The sequence below is a fragment of the Muscardinus avellanarius genome (assembly GCF_963383645.1).
Source record: "Muscardinus avellanarius genome assembly, chromosome: 8".
NCBI lineage: Eukaryota > Metazoa > Chordata > Mammalia > Rodentia > Gliridae > Muscardinus > Muscardinus avellanarius.
In genome coordinates, this window is record NC_137794.1 from 60,717,869 (window position 1) to 60,736,961 (window position 19,093).

General features: G+C 39.3%; 2 protein-coding genes across 2 annotated transcripts in view; one reads left to right on the forward strand and one right to left on the reverse strand.

Annotated features, from left to right (window-relative positions):
* RTN4IP1 (reticulon 4 interacting protein 1) overlaps positions 1–15,734 on the reverse strand; it is a gene marked incomplete at both ends in the record, with an annotated part of 56,782 nt that extends 41,048 nt beyond the window's left edge. The window contains 4 exons of the mRNA XM_080699708.1: positions 5,248–5,372; positions 6,294–6,362; positions 8,842–8,993; positions 15,461–15,734. Of these exons, the coding sequence (XP_080555834.1) occupies positions 5,248–5,372; positions 6,294–6,362; positions 8,842–8,993; positions 15,461–15,734 (620 nt within the window). The remainder of the gene's footprint in view (positions 1–5,247; positions 5,373–6,293; positions 6,363–8,841; positions 8,994–15,460) is intronic.
* Positions 15,735–16,347: 613 nt separating this feature from the next.
* QRSL1 (glutaminyl-tRNA amidotransferase subunit QRSL1) overlaps positions 16,348–19,093 on the forward strand; it is a gene marked incomplete at both ends in the record, with an annotated part of 29,187 nt that continues 26,441 nt past the window's right edge. Inside the window, one exon of the mRNA XM_080700330.1 lies at positions 16,348–16,371. Within this exon, the coding sequence (XP_080556456.1) occupies positions 16,348–16,371 (24 nt within the window). The remainder of the gene's footprint in view (positions 16,372–19,093) is intronic.

Genomic DNA, 19,093 nt, shown 5'->3' on the forward strand with positions numbered 1-19,093 from the left:
CTTAATGTAAATCACAACTCAATGACTTCAGGAATGAATATAAAGGAAGAGCTGGCATGGTAGTTCATTAATTAAGTCTTGTTTTCCATTGTTGACTTTATGATACAAAAGAGTATCTATCTAACTGGAACTCAGTAAAGAGGTTCCAGTTAGAAATACAGATCTGTGCCGGGCGTGGTGGCGCACGCTTGTAATACCCGCGCTTGGGAGGCAGAGACAGGAGGATCGCACAGGTTCGAAGCCAGCCACGCACGCTGGCTTAGGAGACCCTGTTTCCAAATAAAAATGTAAAAATAGCTCTGGAAGTGTAGCCCGGAGGTAGAAGGGCTTCCAAGAACCCCAGTATCACAAAAAAAAAAAAAAAAAAAGAAGAAGAAGAAGAAATACAGATCTGTAAATTACCAAATTCTAAACAGAAGCTCAGCAGAGATGAGATAATCTGGGAGACAGAAAGGAAAGACAGAGTAGGATTCAGGAAAATAGCACATTTAAGGGGCTAGAGGAGAGGGGCCTTTTAAAAAAGACAAGAAAAAAACTAAGGTGTCTGGCGTCACTAAAAGCACAGAAGTGAATGCCAGATACTTCAGAAAGATCAAATTGGAATAAAAACTGCACAATGCCCTGGGTTTGGCAGCTTGGCCTTGACCCTAGGGAGCAGCTGCAGGAATGGAAGGCTGGAGCTGGACTGCATACATGAAAGAGAAATGACTTCCAAACCCCACAATGCAGACACTGCAGTCACCGAAGAAGCTACTCTGTAAAACACAAATTTCCAGGATTGCGGTTTCTATTTTTCCTTTAATTGAGCCCTCTGGGGGCTCCCTGGAAAGCAGGCCAGGATTCCCGCAGGATTTATTTGCAGTACAATGGACAGGCCTAGGTCCCCCTCTTCCCTTCTCCCCAATCCCACATTTCAGTAAGTGCCTGAGGTTTCTTTCTTCTTCCCAGACAGTAACCTCACAGCTCAGTCAGGAGCAGATGAAAACCCAGTGCCCACAGGAGTGGCAGGAGGGGAGAGGGAAGAGAAGGCTGCGGGTGGGAAGTAACAAGAGCAGGCCATAAAAGGCACCTGGAAGAAGGGAGCTGTTACAGTCACCAGGTGGTCATTTCATGTCAACGTAATGTTGGTGTGGAGGGGGAGAGCCAATGTTTTTAAAATTAAGCCTAATTCTATAAGCAGAATTAATTGGATACCTCATTTATATTTACAGGTGACAAAGTTTCACTGTCATACAGCCCAATCTCAAAGAGGAAGCTGAAAAGTATTACTAAATTCACTGCACTGGGTTTCAAGTATACAAAATTTAAAGTGATACTCATCTTGTTGAGGAGGACTAGTTTTAACACTTTCTAATACTTCTATCAGGGAGAAGCACAACTTTCCCAGGAAGAGATGCATTAGGCAGAGCATGAAACATTCAGGTGTATCCAGGACACTACCAATAGATAAAACCATCAGACTGTGCCTTATTCAAAAACCGGTATAACCGCTTTTGAGAAAACCTTTATTCATCTTGAAAGCCCCAAATTATATCTGTGTTTCTATGAATCATAAAGAAACTATAGCTAGGTTGATAACAATGGAATAATTTCACTTGATATTTCTAGTGATAGCAAAGTGTGAAGAAAATGGACAATAGTATACAACATCAAGATTAAATTATAGCCGGGCGTGCTGGTGCATGCTTGTAATCCCCGCACTTGGGAGGCTGAGACAGGAGAATCGCACGGGTTAGAAGCCAGCCTCAGCTACTTAGTGAGGCTCTCAGCAACTTAGCGAGACCCTGTTTCCAAATAAAAAAATAAAAATAAAAATAAAAAAGGTCTGGGAGTATAGCCTGGAGGTAGAAAGCCTCTGGGTTCCACCCCTAGTACCACCAAAAAAAAAAAAGATTAAATTATCCCCTTGGTTCACTGATACTCAGTTGTTACACAAATATAATTAGATAACAAAGAAAAGGTAAATACCACTGCCTTCTTAGAAAGCTTTAACTTAATTTTAAAAATTCTGTTAGCTGGACATGGTAGTGCACATCTCTAATTCCAGCACCTAGGAGGCTGAGGCAGGAGGTTCAAAGCTAGCCTCAGCAACTTAACAAGGCCTTCAGCAACTTACTGAGACCAGTTTTCTTGATTCTTTTTCTTTTTTTCTTTCTTTTTTTGTTTTTTGCAGTACTGGAGATGGAACCCAATGGGATTGTACCTCTGAGCTACACCCCCATCCCTACATTTTAGTCTTTTTATTTTTGAAACAGGTCTCATTGAGTTGCAAAGGGCCTCACTGAGTAGCTCAGGCTGTCTGAGAACTGCAATCCTCTGGTCTTCACCTCCCCAATGCTGTGATTACAAACCACCAAACCTGCCAATTGCCTTTTTATAGGCAAATATTTTGCTTCTTTAGAAAAACTTTTTCTCTGGGAGACCCCGTTTTCAAATGAAAAATAAAATAAGAAGTAGCTAAGAAGTAGAATATGCCCAGGTTCACTCTCCAGCACACGCACGCGCGCGCGCACACACACACACACACACACACACACACACAATGTGATAGTTACAAAGAAATCCTATAAAATTGTTCCAAGTGTTGATGGGTGTTTTTGTTACTTAATATTTATTTTTCTTCCTCAAGTAGTCAGAAAAAAGAAAAGACTGTTAGTCCTTGATAACAAACACTGACCTGCTTTGTGCAAGCTAAGGAACCTAATGCTAAATAGCTAACAGAAAAAGAATAATTATTGCTTAGAAAAGCCAAAAGATGCTCCATCAGTTTACTGTAAAAAGTTAAATTGGACAAATCCACTTTGGACACTGGAACCTCTGAGTTTCAGTATAATAAAATCCCATTATACAATATCTTCATAAAACTTCGGGATGGAAATGTAGCTCAAGTGGTTGAGCTACATGCACAGGGTCCTGGGCATCAAATACACACACACACACACACACACACACACACACACACACACACACACATTTTTATAGTATTTTAAGGTGCTCAGATACCTTGTGATTTTCACAAAAAAGTAGTTGGAAAGGGAGGTTATATAAATTATATGTAGTGATTTTAGATTTTAATAAACTGACATTTCTGGGAACAAGTGCCAAGTGCTCTGGTATAAATGTTGAAATCCCAACTCCCAGAGTTAGATGGGAGTTAACTAATTCAGATACTGAAATCCTAACTCCCAGGTGATAGGAGGTGATTGGGGCATGTAGGCTCTGGAGCCCTCATGAATTGGGTTAGTGCTCTGAAAAGAGATCCTGGCCCCTTCCAGCCTATGAGGACAAGCAAGAAAGCACTGTCTATTGAATAGAAAATTGGCCCTTACCAGACAATAAATCTGTCAGTGTCTTAATTTTGGACTTTCCAGCCTCCAGAGCCATGAGAAATAAATTCCATGTTGATAAGACACCAGTTTATGGTACTCTGTTAGAGCAGCCTGAAGGGACTAAGACAACCAGCCCTCACTATGGCCAGGATATATGCACGCACAGGTCCCCATGCAATTGAGAATGAGGCAGAAGTCTACCATGTGCGTTAGTGACGCTCTTTACAAGAGAGTTCACTCTAGTTTGGTTAACATGTGGCTAAATCAGTGAACAGATGCAACTTAATATATAATGGCCTTGTAAGGTATAAAATTATTGCCTTTTCAAAGCTCTCCTCACACCCTACAGTGTTCTACAGTAACTTAGACAAAACTGCAGAGACGGAAAGTAGCACATGGTTATCTGGTTCGCTAATGGCAGAGTGGAGAGAACCCAGGACTCCAGTTTCCCAGTTCCAGTTCATTGTTGCTTAAATAGAGAGTAACACAAAGCCAGCAATAAGCTGGGAGTTCACACCTATGCATCCCAGGGAATCTTTTAGAATCTTTTTCTAAATTGTTTTCTACAGTATACTGAAAGTATATCTGCCCAGAGAGCATGGAATTGGCAAAAGGAAAGGGAGTTTTCTAACATAGTTTTCATACAGTCACGTGGGCACAGAAAATCATATGTTTTTCGGGGGGGATCCTAAATAATAAAACTTCAATGTTGCTGCAGAGCCTACAATAAAAATAAAGGTCTAAAAATCCAGAATGAAAAAAAAAATCCAGAATGAAACTTTTGCAAGGTTATTAACTAAGACAGATTGTTAGAAACATCTGTGGTAAAATGAATTTAATATAAACAAAGTGACCAAAATGGCAACTTGAAGAGACAGACCATAGAGCTTAAAAAAATAAACAAGGTTGACCTTTAAAATAAATATGTCCCATGCATTCTATGATAAATGGTAGACCTCATTAGATGACTAGCCTGCACAATACTTTTGAAATACAAATAAATTTTTTAAAAATTTAATGCTCTATCACTCAACACATTAAATGTTAAAGTGCAATGTTTCATAACAGGGATGTAGAATGACACAGACTTTATTTGACCTGCCCAATCCTTAGTAACAAAAAGAACTTTTATTTTAATTTGACCCATAGCTCTTTCTTTCCTTATAATCACTAAATGGTTCTTAGTATCTAGTTTTCTCACCAAAAAAATAAATCAGTTTTCTCTATGATGTCTATTTTCTGAAATACAAAAAAAAATATAATTTCCTTGCCAGTACGGGTAGCCATCACTTATGAAGTGCTTCCCACAGCTTGTATCACCAGATTTATGTGTATTATCTCATTTACTCTTCAAAAACAATCTCAGGGAAAAAAATCAACTGAGTAGTTCACCGAGCTAGAAAATAGCAGAATCTGAACTGAAATATAATAGTGTCCCTTTATCCACAGGGTAAGTAGGTTCCAAAACCCACTGGATGCCTGGAACTGCAGATATTACTAAAGCCTACATATATATTTTTTTCTACGCATACATACTAATGATAAAAATTTTTATAAATTAGGCACAGTAAGAAATTAACAATAACTTCAAATAAAATAACAATATACTATAATAAACCTTATGTGAATGTGGGATCTTGTTCCAGAGTTCCACAAACAAAATGTTGTGTTCTTTTAGAAGGTTCAGACTCCTAGACATTTATACATCTCAGCTCAAAAATCCCCACCTGAGAATCAACCGAATAGAAGTTTAAAAGCTGCAAACTGACACAAGTAGGGTTCTTTGGCAATTGCTTCAAACGTTATCACAACTCTGGTCATGTAAATAATCCTAATTTTAATGCTTCTGACAGATCTATTGCAAAGAACTAACTGAAGAGAAGAAGGGAGGTTTAGAGGCCACTGTTGATCCACTTACCGCTTTCCCATGCAATTCTTGTCATTCAGGCCACCAACCTTGTTTATGGCAGACCAGGCTGTGAGCGCCACATAGGGCAAAGAGGCAGCTTGAGTATGAGTCAGTGACTTGGGCTTGTGAGAGATCTAGGTTTGAAGACACAGGTCAAAAGCAAGCGGGGACTTGCAAAACTCTGAACACAATTAAGCACATTTATCTTCATAGGAATCCAACTACTTTCACAAATAAAACTAAAATAATCTTTCAGGTTTCATGTTTACTACACACCCGATTCTAAGATCATCATTAAGAATATTCTCAAAGGAAAAAAAAAATTCTCCAAATGGCTTTCTACCTGCCTCACAGAGGCTTAGTAATATTTTATAGACTACATTAGATTCATCTACCTCACTGTTTATAGAAAGACCACAGACAATAATCCCATCAGTCCTGACTATACCCAGAAATAAATCCAAATAAACCTTGAACCCTCATAATACATTCTATTCATAACACATTTGTTTTTGAGATCAACTGCTTCCTTTACTCCCATTTTCCAAAAAGTAACCTTTCTAGGCCGTTCCCAATCTTAGTAATATCCTTTGTCCCTTTCTGTCTCCCATCTCTAAACCAACTTCCTCAACATCAACCCCTTTGGCTCTATTCAAATTGTCAAGTCTCCTGATGGTATTTGATTAGACTCCTGTTTTTAAAGTTATTCAAAACAGCTTGACAATTCTATGTCTCTGATTATGATTAATCTGTACTCTCCTTTGGGTATATTTGGTTTCAACTGTTTATACTGGATAGAACCAAGAAACACAGCAGGGTTCTAGATCTCATTTCGTTTGCTCCATTAGGCAAAGATAACTGCTCTGGCAGGCAGTGCTATTAAATGACACCAGATAATTTTTTAATCTTTTAAAAATTCCTTTTCTTTATTGTAGCTCTTTCAAAACTAATCATAAAGCATAAACTCAATGTGAAAAACAACCAGTTATTTCAGGGATATTTGTCAGTCTTCATTTATACTTTTTAATGGCATTTCAGCAGAGATGGCAAGTTACCTCGTTCCCACTGACTACAACAAATTCTGAGAGAGTGCCTTGTTTCCAAGGAGGAACTGCAGCCCAGACCTGAAACACACAGACACACAACTTCATGAGAGACAGAGGTAACCCTGACCTAAGCTAAGCTTGAAGGTGTACCCTAATACATCCTGGGAAAAGAGCACCAGTCAGCTACACCAAGCAAATGAGTTATTTTCACATGATATAAATGTATTACTTAGTATGATTCTAGATTGATCAAGTCTGACCACACTGGAAGCACATTCCAGTATATCTTGCTGCAATGACTGAATACTCAGTTCCAGTAAGGATACCCAATCTGTGGGTCTTGAACTCTGGTCTTACCACTTACTACCTGTGAGGCTTTTTTTTATTATTTTTTATTGGTGCACTGTATTCATACATCATAGTGGGATACAAAAAAAACTTTTGTAGACATACATGCACACATCGCCAGTCAACCCCCACCCAATCCCCACCCTATTCCCTCCCCATCCCTCCTTCCCATGCTTGGCTTAGTGGTTGACATCTAGTATTATAGCATTTTATCCAAAATTAAAAATGATAATCTCACATAACAGTTTCATTTGTCTGATACCAAGCTTTTGACAACTTAAAGATAGCATTTCAATATTTCTTTTTGCTTTCTTTCTTACCAGAGAATATTTTTTCTTTTTTTTTTTAGGTGAAACTATCATATATTTATATATTTGTTTTTCAGAAAAAAAATCTATCCTAATATGGAATATAGACTCTAGATACCCAAAACAATCTCGAAAAAGAACAAAGTTAGAAAATGCATATTTTCTGATTTCAAACCATATAAAGCTACAATAATTGAAACAGTGTAGTACTGTTATAAAGGCAGATATATAAACTATTGGAGCTAAATAAAAGCCTAGAGCTAAATTCTTCCATATATTGTCAAGTTATATTTGACAAGGTTTCCACGAACATTTGGTGGAGGAAATAATAATCTTTTAACTAAATATTGTTGAAAAATTAAAATTACATGAAAAAGAATAAAAGTGGACCCTTACCTAATCCCATATACAAATATTAACTCAAAATAGAAAAAAGACCCAAATATAAATCTTAAGACTATAAACTTTTAGAAGAAAATCTGGGTCATAAACCTCACATCATTGAAATTGGCAGTGATTTCTTGGATATGATTTCAATGGCACAGGCAACAGAAGGGTAAACAAACTCCCTAAAAAATAAAAAAAAATATTGTATATCCAAAGACAATGTAAACAGAGTTAAAAGTTACTGATAGAATGGGATAAAATATTTCCAAATGCTATATCTGAAGCTATATTACTATTCCAACTAGAAATCCTAAAAATTAACAACAATAAAAGCAAATAATACAATTTAGATAGGTAAAAGACTAACATAAATAATGAATTTCCACAGATAACTAATCTTAGTTGTCTTTTGGATGGAAAATCTTGTTTCTCTCCCTCCCCGTCCCTCCCTCCCTTGCTTGGCTTAGTGATTGACTTTGATATGTTTAAGTACTTTATGTGTTTTAGAGATTTTTGTGAGGCTTTTTTTTTATAGTTTGACTTTTTTTTAATCTGTAAACTGAGCCTCAATGTATCTATCTCATAAGTTGTTCATTATTTTATGAAAAGAAACCAGAACATTGATTATTTGAGTTCACTACAATCTCCTGGCACAAATGCTCAAAGTGGCAGAAGATCATAACAAACTTTGTTTAAAAACCACTGAATCCATAAAGTAGAAATTATTGTTTCAAGATTCTTTTAAGATGAATAAAATAGTTCCAGACCTATGTTTTTTAAAGTATTGTGATTTATTTATTTATTTATTTATTTATCTATCTATTTATTTAGGTACTGGGACATTCTACTTCTGAGTTACATCCCCAGCCCTTTTTATGTATTTATTTGTTTATTTATTTATTTATTTATTTACTTTTGGAAACAGGGTCTAAGTTGCTAAGAGTCTTACTAAGTTGCTAAGGCTGGTCTCAAAGTTGTAATACTCCTGTCTCGGCCTCCTAAATACTGGGATTATAGGCATGTACTACTGGGCCTGGCAAGTCTCATGATTCTTGGGCACTAAATTTAGAAAATTCAAGTACAGTCAAGCTATTTTCAAATTCTTTGAAACAAAATAAAACAATAGAACCACCAAGCAAATAAGAGTTCCAGCCAAAGATGAGTACATTTATTGAAGAGAAGAAAAATAGTCAATGGTATAGAATATACTTCCAAAATAAGCAGACTGAAATTTGTACATTTTGAGGCTGGTGTGGTGGTGCACACCTGTAATTTCAGTACTTGGGAGGCTGAGACAGGAGGATCACTGGTTCAAAGCCAGTCTCAGCAACTTATCAAGGCCCTCAGCAACTTAGTGAGACTTTGTTTCAAAATAAAAAATAAAGAAGAGCTAAGAGTATAACTCCAAGGCAGAATTGTCCCTGGGTTCCATTCCCACTACAGAAAGAAAGAAAGATTTGCACATTTTGAAAAGGAATAAAGAGGAAGAACTAAGGAATAAAAGATTACCTCACCTCATCTCCAGGCTTGAAGTACTTCACATCAAGCCCGCACTCCATCACCACACCAGAGACGTCCCGACCCAGAGTCAGAGGAAATTCATCTCCTCTGATTTTAACATGTAGAGGATCACGTTTCATATTTAAAGCTGTAGCTCCATAACCACCTGCAAAACACAATTGATCTGTTTCCTCCAAAAGTAAAAACAGAAAGATTTTAAATCTACTACAGGATTACAGGCCGGGAAAGCATAAAAACAATGAATGCGGTTCCAGTCAAAGCAAAATACTTGGAATTTTCACAATCATTTATTAAACTAAAGCTACCACTGCTCAAAATCTCTTTGAAACTCAGATTTTGATACTGTCTTCAGAACTTTTAGTGTTATCTTTTATGTACCTTGCTCTTCGAAGGTAGTATTTTTATTGATTCAGTCAGTAACGTTTTTTTCCCTTTTTTTCTGTACTGGGGATTGAACAGAGAGGCATTTTATCTCCAAGCTACACCCCCAGCCCTTATTTTAAATTTTTGCTTTGAAACTGGATCTCTCTGGGTTGCTGAGGCTGGTCTCGAACCTGAGTCTCCTGTTTCAACATTCCAAGTACTGGTATTACAGGTGTGCACCACCATGCCCTGCTTCAGTCAGTAAGTTTTTAAATAACAAATATGTATAGTGTGAAATTTGGTGAAGAAGACATATGTTAAAGATATTAAAAGTTAGTAAATAAGTAAGCAAGGCAGCAACAAAGTACTTGAGCCTGATATTGGTTCCCACCTTCCCCCCTCAAAGAATAATCTTCCCAAGAAAACTCTTCGGAATAAGTGCAGAGATGCCTAAGTGGAAAAAAGCCACTGGTCTGCATCTGTTCTAATATGATAAATCAGGTCAACTGCATGTGTGTGTGTGTGTGTGTGTGTGTGTGCGCGCGCGCGCACACGCTCATGCTGGGGATTTAACCCAGGGCCATTCTACCTCAAAGTTATGCCCCCAGCCCTATTTTTAATTCTTCATCTTGAAGCAGGGTCTCGCTAAATTGCTAAGGCTGGCCTTGAACCTGAGATCCTTGTGTCTTAGCCTCCCAAGTACTGAGATTATAAGTGTATGCCACCACACTGGGCTTATTTTTATTTTTAAGAATATTTATAAACCAGGCATAGTGCCCCATACCTACAATCCCAGCACCTCGGAGGCTGAGACAAGAGGATCACAAGCATAAAGCCAGCAGTGCACAGTAACTTAGTAGGGCCTTGTTTCAAAACAAAAATAAAACGGGGCTTTGAGGTAGAGTGTCTCTGAGCCTAATCTCCAATACCCCTCACACACAATTACAGAAATATCGGCTAAATAAAGCTAAAAACATTTAGTTACATTTTGATTCAAATAAATTGGCTACTCTATCTGCAATAATCTCAAATATTTTATTACACAGCTTTAATCTTTAAAATGGCTTTTCTGACTCACAAGAAGTATGTTATTCTTTTATGCACAACATGTTTCTGAGAACATTCCTGCTGCATTATGTTCTCCAAGATAGGCACCTGTACCTCTCCAGTGCCATCTCTCTCTCTCTCTCCCTGCTCCACAATGCAAATACAGCCTCACTGACCATTCTCTATGTCTTCCCTTGCTCCTCGCCAGTTCCTGGAAAGCACTGTAACCCTACTTCTCAAGGATGAGGTGCACCCAGCAAAGCAGCCCGAGAAGGCTTGTCTGGTGAAGTAAGAGGTGTCCTGAAAGCCAAGTGAAGAAGGTTCTTTAAAGATGCCAAATGCTACTGACAAGGAAAACAGGTTTCCAAATATGATCAAAAGCTGCTAAGAGCCTTAAAACAAGAGAGACCTCAGTGACCTTGATAGAAGCAGTTATTGTGACATGATATGCCTCAGAGAGAATGGGAAACAAAAGATTGGACTGTGAGAAGATTCAAGCCTTTCAAATAGTTGTGTTAAGAAGGGAAACAGAAAAACGAGCAGGATATGGAAGGGGCAGCTGAAATGGAGATAGGATTTTTTTGGTGGCTTCTTTTTTCTCTAAGACAAGACGTGATAGCAAATTTGTATGCTAATGGGATGATAATGGTAGAAAGAAAAAATTGATGCTGTAGAGAACTGCTGGAATGGTACCCCAGAGGAGGCAAGAGGGGATAAGATCAAGAACACAAGTGAAGACCGGGCCTAGTTTGGGAACAATGACAGTTAATCATGGTGAAAAGAAGGTAGATAGGGGACAGCCCCTGACAGGTGGGTAGCTTGCAGAAGTTGTTTTTCTAATGAAAAATCAAAAGACACATGGGAGAAAGTATTTGAAAGTTGGAATAGTCCCAGAAAATCCAAGCTGATGTCCATTATGCCAACAGTAAACGTCTGCCATATGGCTAGTTACGGCTGCACTCTATCACAGGGGGAATAACAACTTCACATGCGATACAAAAATCGCATGCTTCACTTTTGCTGTCTTACATTCCTATTCTACTGCTAAAACGATTACTCACTCAAGCCCTTATGTGATTTGAGCAACAAACTGGGCATTTAGCCCTGTCAGTTTGGCCCTTTCGAAGCTGCAAAAAGGTCTCAGTCCTCTTTGAGGTGGAGAGCTAGAAGCTCAAGGTTATTTTTTAAGTTTTCTTGATAACCCTAATATGCTAATGCATCACGTAGCCCTGGTACACGGTACTACTTAAATTTGCACCCAATCCAGAATGCAGCTAGCTGGTAGTGAGAACCTGCTCGGTGACACAAATGAATGGGGGCCCTTAAGAGTTCCATCCCCTGACAGAGGTTTGACTTGTTCAGAGAGTTGAGCCAGTTTGGAAAATTCTAAATCTGCCATCAGTTTCAAAGACTTTAATCCCAGTATTTAGGGGACTGAGACAGCAGGATCACAGTTGCCAACCTGGGCAACTTAGTTAAACCTTGTTTGAAAATAAAAAGACTTTAATCTCATTTAGAAAACCCAAACTTTGTTGGCATAGGCTGTATTATTTTTCTAGTTTTATTTATTCATTGCTTCAGCCATTTCTATAATTTATTATTTTATGCCCACTAGTAGTGGTCATCTTCAGAAAAATAGCCTTCATCTTTCAAAATAAAGCAGACATGTCTCTTGCTTTCTTGTCAAGGGAAATAACTGCTTCTGAAAGTTTACAATCTTCTACTCATTATTTTATTTCCCTAAGCTACCATTTCAGATATCTTCTGCAACAACAACAACACTTTCTCAAAAAGAATCCATGGGCAGGAGGATAACTTACAAATAATATTACCCAGAAAAGTCATAAAACACTAAGATGTCTCAAGAATACCATATAAAAGCAAAAATGTGTTACAATATTTTATTAAACAGCAGCCAAGAAAAGTCCAGATGCAGTCATCCTATAAAAAAGAATGTACACAGCAAAAATCATGCATGTGCATCTTGTAAAATGAAATTACCTTCAATCCCAATGTAAAAAGAATAAATAAAAGAATACACTAAAACAACATGCCTAACTAGAAGTAGCAATTATTATACCAAAGCAAAAATACTAATGTACATTTAATGAGGCAATCATAGAAATGTCATTTCTACCCATTCTTAATAGAGCTTTCTAACCACAAATACATCTGTTTATTTATGTGGTGCTGGGGATTGAACTCAAGGGCAGTTGACCTCCCAGCTATACCCCCAGCCCAATTTTTTAAATTTTGAAACAGGGTCTCACTAAGCTGAGGCTGGCTGAGAACCTACCTGCAATTCTCCTGTCTCAGCCTCCCAAATACTGAGATTACAAGCGTGCGCCACCATGCCTGACTAGCCACTTTAAGACTTCAAATCCTTCTCCAAACCTCTTCCCCCTAAGGAAATTTTTAATAGTTCTTTCTATCACATTGTCCAGATAGGTGTAATGTAATGCAAGCTATATAAGTCATTTAAAATTTTCTATTAATTAGTCACTGAAAAAATAAAGAGAAACAGGTTAGATTAATTTTAGGAATATTTTGCTCAAAATATCCAAAATATTATCAGGTTAACATGTAAAAAATATATAACTTTTTTATATATATGGTGCTGTGTGATCCTCCTGTCTCAGCCTCCCAAGTGCTGGGATTACAAGCGTGCGCCACCACGCCCGGCTCCTTTTAGTCATTGTGAGAAATGGTCTCACTAAATTGCCAGGCTGGCCTCAAACTAGCAATCCTCCTACCTCAGATTCCCAAGTAGCTGAGGTTACAGGCCTGTGTCATCACACTCCACATATCTGTGTGTGTGTGTGTGTGTGTGTGTGTGTGTGTGTGTGTGTGTGCGCGCGCGTGAATAGGGATGAAATCCAGGGGCATTCTACTGCCAAGCTACACTCCCAGCCCTTTTTTGTTTTGAAAGTTTCTCACAAGGTTGCTGAGAGTCTCACTAAATTGCTGAGGCTCGTCTCAAACCTGCAATCCTCCTTCCTATCTCAGCCTCCCAAGTACTGGGATTAGAGGCATGTGTCACCACACCTAACTTAAAATTTGTTCTAATGTCTAATAAGGTATATACTAGTAGCTACAGCCTACATAAATGTCCAGTAATATTAAAGTGCAAAGAGATCTTGAAACCAAAAAATTTGCGAATTACTACTTTTATCTATCCCACCAATTCTGGGTGGTAGGAAAGAATTTAAAAAGAAATCAAAGTCTTAACATTTTCATACTTCTCTGTAAATTCCACAAAATGGTTCACTATATCATTAACCTTAATTTGGTAATTGTATATATACTTACGAACAAAGAAATTAAATTCATCATGCATAGATCATATATAATTATTATTGAGGCAATTCATTTGGATGTAACATAAGCCCTTCAAAATACTTGCCCATGGTTAAATTAAACTGAATATGGCAGTTTACTTAAAACACTGAAGTTAATACCTTTTGATTAATACTGAGGTTAATCCTCCCAATAGATGTTTTTCAATTTCTTCAGAATAAATGGATGAGTTCCCATAAGTAAAACAGACAATATTTTTTCAATACTTTCCAAGTTATTCCCAAATACTAATCAATGTTTCCAACACTCTAGTAATCATTATATAGTATGTATTTAAGGAATACAGTGCAAAGTACAGTGGCACACACCTGTCTAATCCCAACAACTGGGAAAGCTGAAGCAAGAGGATTGCAAGTTCAAAGCCAGACTGCTAAACTGGGTGAAACCCTGTCTCAAAAATTTAAATAGGGAGTTGAGGGAATGGAGCTCAGTGGTAGAGCATCCCAGCGCTCAATCCCCAGTATCACCAAAAAAGAAAATAGTGCTTCCCAAGTTTTGTCAAAGTAACCCAGCAGAGCCGGGAGTGGTGGTGCACGCTTGTAATCCCTGCACTTGGGAGGCGGAGACAGGAGGATGGCGAAGGTTGGAAGGCAGCTGCGCTGGCTTAAGAGACCCTGTTTCCAAATAAAAATATAAAAAATAGGTGTCTGGGAGTGAAGCCCAGAGATAGAAGGGTTTCCAGGAACCCCAGTACCACCAAAATAATTATAATAATATTAATAACCCAACAGAAATTACTCAATATAATAACATTCTGATCTAAAAAGAAACATAATAGGAAAGTATATTTTTAACTGCTGAGAACAGAATGCAATATAAAAATGAGTAAAGTATAGTACCTACCTATATGCTGGAGTCCTTTTCTGTTGCATTGTCTACTGGACCAATAAAGAAACCTCCAAGTAATGGGAAAGCAAAAGAGCAAAGAATTCTTTCCTTGGTATTGGGGATTGAACCTATAGGCATTGTACGTCTGAGCCACAATCAAACCCCTTTTAATAAATTTTGAAACAGGGTCTCACTAAGTTTGGAGGCTGGCCTCGAACCTGTGATATTCCTTTTTCATCCTCCAATTACTGGGGTTACAGACATGTGCCACCACATCGAACTTAAAAATGCAAATTTTGAGCCGGGAATAAGGGCACACGCTTGCAATCCCAGTACTTGGGAGGCTCAGACACAAGTTTGCTGCCAGTCTCAGCAACTTGTGAGGCCCTCTACAACTTAGTGAAACACTGTTTAAAAAAAAAAAAAAAAATCGGGCAGCAGAGGTGGAACTCCGAGATAAAATGCCCCTGAGTTCAATCCCCAGTACCTCAAAAAAAAAAAAAAAAAAATCTTAACTGATGTGGAAACAACCATATTTTTAAAACCTATTATGGCTGGGCGTGGTGGCGCACGCTTGTATTCCCCGCGCTTGGGAGGCAGAGATAGAATGATCGTGCAGGTTCGAAGCCAGCCGAGCTGGCTTAAAAGACCCTGTTTCCAAATAAAAAAGTATAAAATTGGTCTGGGAGAGTAGGCCGGGGGTGGAAGGAAGGATTTCCAGGAACCCCCAGTACCACCACCAAAAAACAACAACAAAAAAACTATTATGGATCTTAGATTACCACAAAGTTAGCTACAGACGCAATTCTCAAGTCTTAACTTGCATTTTTAAGGAAGCATGGAAACAATCAAATTTATACTTTGCAAAAGCCTAAGGTATAATCTGGCCATTGGGATGTCAAGAACTTTGAAAATAGCATTTGCAGAGGTATTACCCAAAACCTCAGTCACCAAAAAATGGTCAAACAACAATTAACGTTTTTAATTAATTTTTTAAAAGGTACATTCGAAACTTACTTCTCATATTAACATCTATAGGATTTACACTCGCAGCATGGACTTTGATAATGACTTCATTTGGATAGTGTATGATAGGTATCATCATGTTCTGAGTGAAGCGAAGCACTTCATTCTTCCCATATTTATCTATCACCCAGGCGGGCATGACAGTGTTCCTTGGAGAGGTAGTACTAATTTTTCTAACTGAAGGTTTTTGTACAATTTTGCTTCTCCAGAAGCAGGCCGCAGTGCATACATTTCTTCTAAGTACAAAGGTCTTCAAAACTTCCATCGTGAACAGTAGTTGAACTATGCCCTCCGATAAAATGCACCTGGAGTAGCTCAAACTCTGGCTCCTGAATTCGATCAAATTCTGCCAAACGCACCAACCGATTTCAAAGTTGAGCACGCGGACATAAAGTTAACCTAATGGTGCAACTGAAGGAAGAAAACAGAATTGCTATTCTCTTCGCATCAGAAATGCTCCAATTATCGTTCTAATCAGGATGCTGTCCATTCTCCTCCCTCTCACATCCCTCTAAAAACCGACAAAAAGACACAAGCAGGTGTGCAACCCGCCGAGATCCCTGTCGGGTCTTGGGCAGACACTATTCGAGACCCCAGCACCACAGAGAATCAGACGCTTCCCGAGGCCCGCCGCGACCCTAGCCCGGAGTCTCCTTGCCTGCCGGCTCTCCTCCGCTGCCCGGGGAAGCGTTCTGGAGACAGCCAATCGCGTGCGAGGATCATTTCCTCGGGCTGCAGTTTGACCAATCGAAGTACTCGCTGTTGGAGAGTTCCGTGACGATCCAAGATGGCTGCGCCCAGTAGTCCCGGCGGCTGCGGTTGACCTCTTTTCCTTCTTGTCACCTGGCCCCCGTGGTGGCAGGCTGCGCACGAAGACCATGCTGGGCCGGACCCTCCGAGAAGTGAGTGGAATTAGCCTCGTGGGGACTCCGGGGGGGGGGGGTGGAAAGATCCGCGCGCACCGTGGACAAGGAGTCCCCGGGCCTGACAGCGCTCTCGGTCCCGCCAGACACCTTTCCCTGAACTGGATGGGGGTCCAGACCTTGCGGCCTCTAGACTGCACGGAAGACCTCAGCGGGGAGATCTCGGCTGCGTGAAGCTGTGGGCTGAACGAGCCCCTCTGTCCGGCGCCTCGTTATTGGACGTTTGTTCAGGCTTGTGTCAAGCTCGGGAAGGTTTTTCAGAGGGGACTTTCCCACTCTAGATGAGAAGGATTTTTTTTTGCCGGTCCACTTCAACCTCTTATATCCCTGCTGATGTAGTTTTCGCTGAGGGGCGTGGCCAATTTGTGGAGTACAAAACTCAAACGAATAATTCTAGGCTTCAACTACCAAGATACGTATGATCCCCTACCTTTATCTGTTTCCTGGGTATCATTTTTAACACTAGATTATATTGGTAAATGCCTTCTGTACATCTCTTCCAAATGTCCCATAAACACTCAAACTTACTTTAACCAAAATTGAAGCCATTATTGTAACACCCAGCTGGGCGTGGTGGCGCACACTTGTAACCCTCGAGCTTGGGAGGCGGAGACAGGAGGGTGATCCCTGCGTGATGCAGGTTCGAAGCCGGCCACACTGGCTTAAGAGACCCTATTTCCAAATAAAAAATAAAAAACATCCTATTTCCAAATAAAAGTAGGTCTGGGAGTGTAGCCCAGAGGTGAAGGGCTTCCAAGAACCCCAGTACCACCCCCCCCCCAAATTGAACTCTTAATGTAGTCTTTAATACCGTAACTATTATCCTATTGGGTCTTAGATTCTTCTTCATCTTTCATATTCAATAAGTCACCGAGCCTTGGTAATTCTATCTTGTAAATATAGCTACAATTTGTACTCTCACTTCATTCCTGCAGTTACTGCCTTGATTCTGGTCTGCTTACTTTTTGGCCCAGACTGCTCAACCGTGTCTGCAGGTTCACTGATATAGGAGTCACCTGGGGCTCTTGTTAAAACTGTTTCCCAAAGTAAACTTTACAAGACAGACCTGATACAGGCCCAGAGTATATGGCTCAATGGGGCCTGCAGTTGACTTCTGGTGATAAGTAAGGGTTGAGGACCTATCCTGCCTTCCATCTTCCTTCCATATCTCCACCTGGGAAGTCATTTTACTTTCCCTACATCCTTCTAGGAAGCTTTAAGTTATCAAAATTTTAATTCACAAGTTTTAAATAATAAATATTCCCCCAAATATGTTATTGTTTTACCATCTTTATATTTGCAGCATGCACTGGCCTAGTTAGTAAAGCATCAAATGTGTTCTTTTAAAAAAAAGTCTAAACTTGTTTAAAATTAAAAAAAAACCTATAAGAATATGGTATTTCAGTGAGGCGTGGTGACATATGCCAGTAACACAGTACTTGGGAAGATGAGACAGGAGGATCACAGGTTCAAGGCCAGCCTCAGCAACTTAGTGAAGCCCTCCACAACTTAGTAATTTGTATTTCAAAATAAAAAAACTAAATAGGGCTGTCTGGCATGGTGGTGCACGCTTGTAATCCTCATGCTTGGGAGGCTGAGACAGGAGGATCTTGCAGGTTCGAAGCCAGCCTCAGCTACTTAGGCTCTCAGCAACTTAGTGAGACCCTGTTTCCAAATAAAATAGAAAAATAGGTCGGGGAGTATAGCCCGGTAGAAAGCCTCTGGGTTCCACCCGCAGTACCACCAAAAAAAAAAAAAAGACTAATTAGGGCTGGAGGTGTAATTAGAGGTAGAATGCCTGGGGTCAATCTCCAGTATCACATACACACAAAAAGGGTATTTTCTTTTTTTGCCTTTTCTCCCTTAAGCACTTTCTTTTTTGTGCCCTTCCACTGCTGTGTGTGTGTGTGTGGGAGGGGGGGGGGTTATTGGGGCTTGAACCCAGGGCCATTCTAGCATTGAGTTGCATCCCTAGCCCTTTTTTTTTTTTCTTTTTAGATATAATATAGAGTCTATGCTAAGTTAGTGCACGCCGGCCTGGCACCTGTGGTCTTCCCATGTAAGCCTCTGTGCTACCCCTTTCTGATGTTGAAGGAGTTATTTTGAGAAACAGCGTTAGCCTCATGGGGGAAAAAAAATAACCATTTAAAGGAGCTAACGCAAGGGAAGACCAAGAGGTTGTATTGGCATGATGACTTTCACTTACTTACTCCTTTAACAAATATTTCTTAATGCCAACTATGTGTAAGACATTTTGGTGATTAATTTTCCACTTTCTTTTTTCCACATTTTGTACTGATGCCCTAAATTCTCATTAGAAATTAATCCAGTACACATTCTCTTTTAAATATGTACAGATGCCTTGAAAGGGTTGAATGATTTGTTTTCTCGTTGTTATAAATTATTAACATTTCAGTCAAATTTCTCTCCTTTATAACGCTGTAGTTGAGATAACCAAATGAAGAAATTAAAAAATGTGCTGGAGAATAAAGTCGGAGGAGGGGCTAGAAACTGTGAACCTCTGAGGCGAATTTGGAGCAATAAGTAGAAGCTTAGGACAACAGAGGAGCACTGGAGGGAGCATTAAAAGAGGCAAAATGCCAAGTAGGAGGTAAAATTTGCATTTTAAATTTTTACTCAAGTACATTCAGAAAAGTGGAAGGAAGAGTCTCCCTTTCCCCTCCCTTTCATGGCATAATCC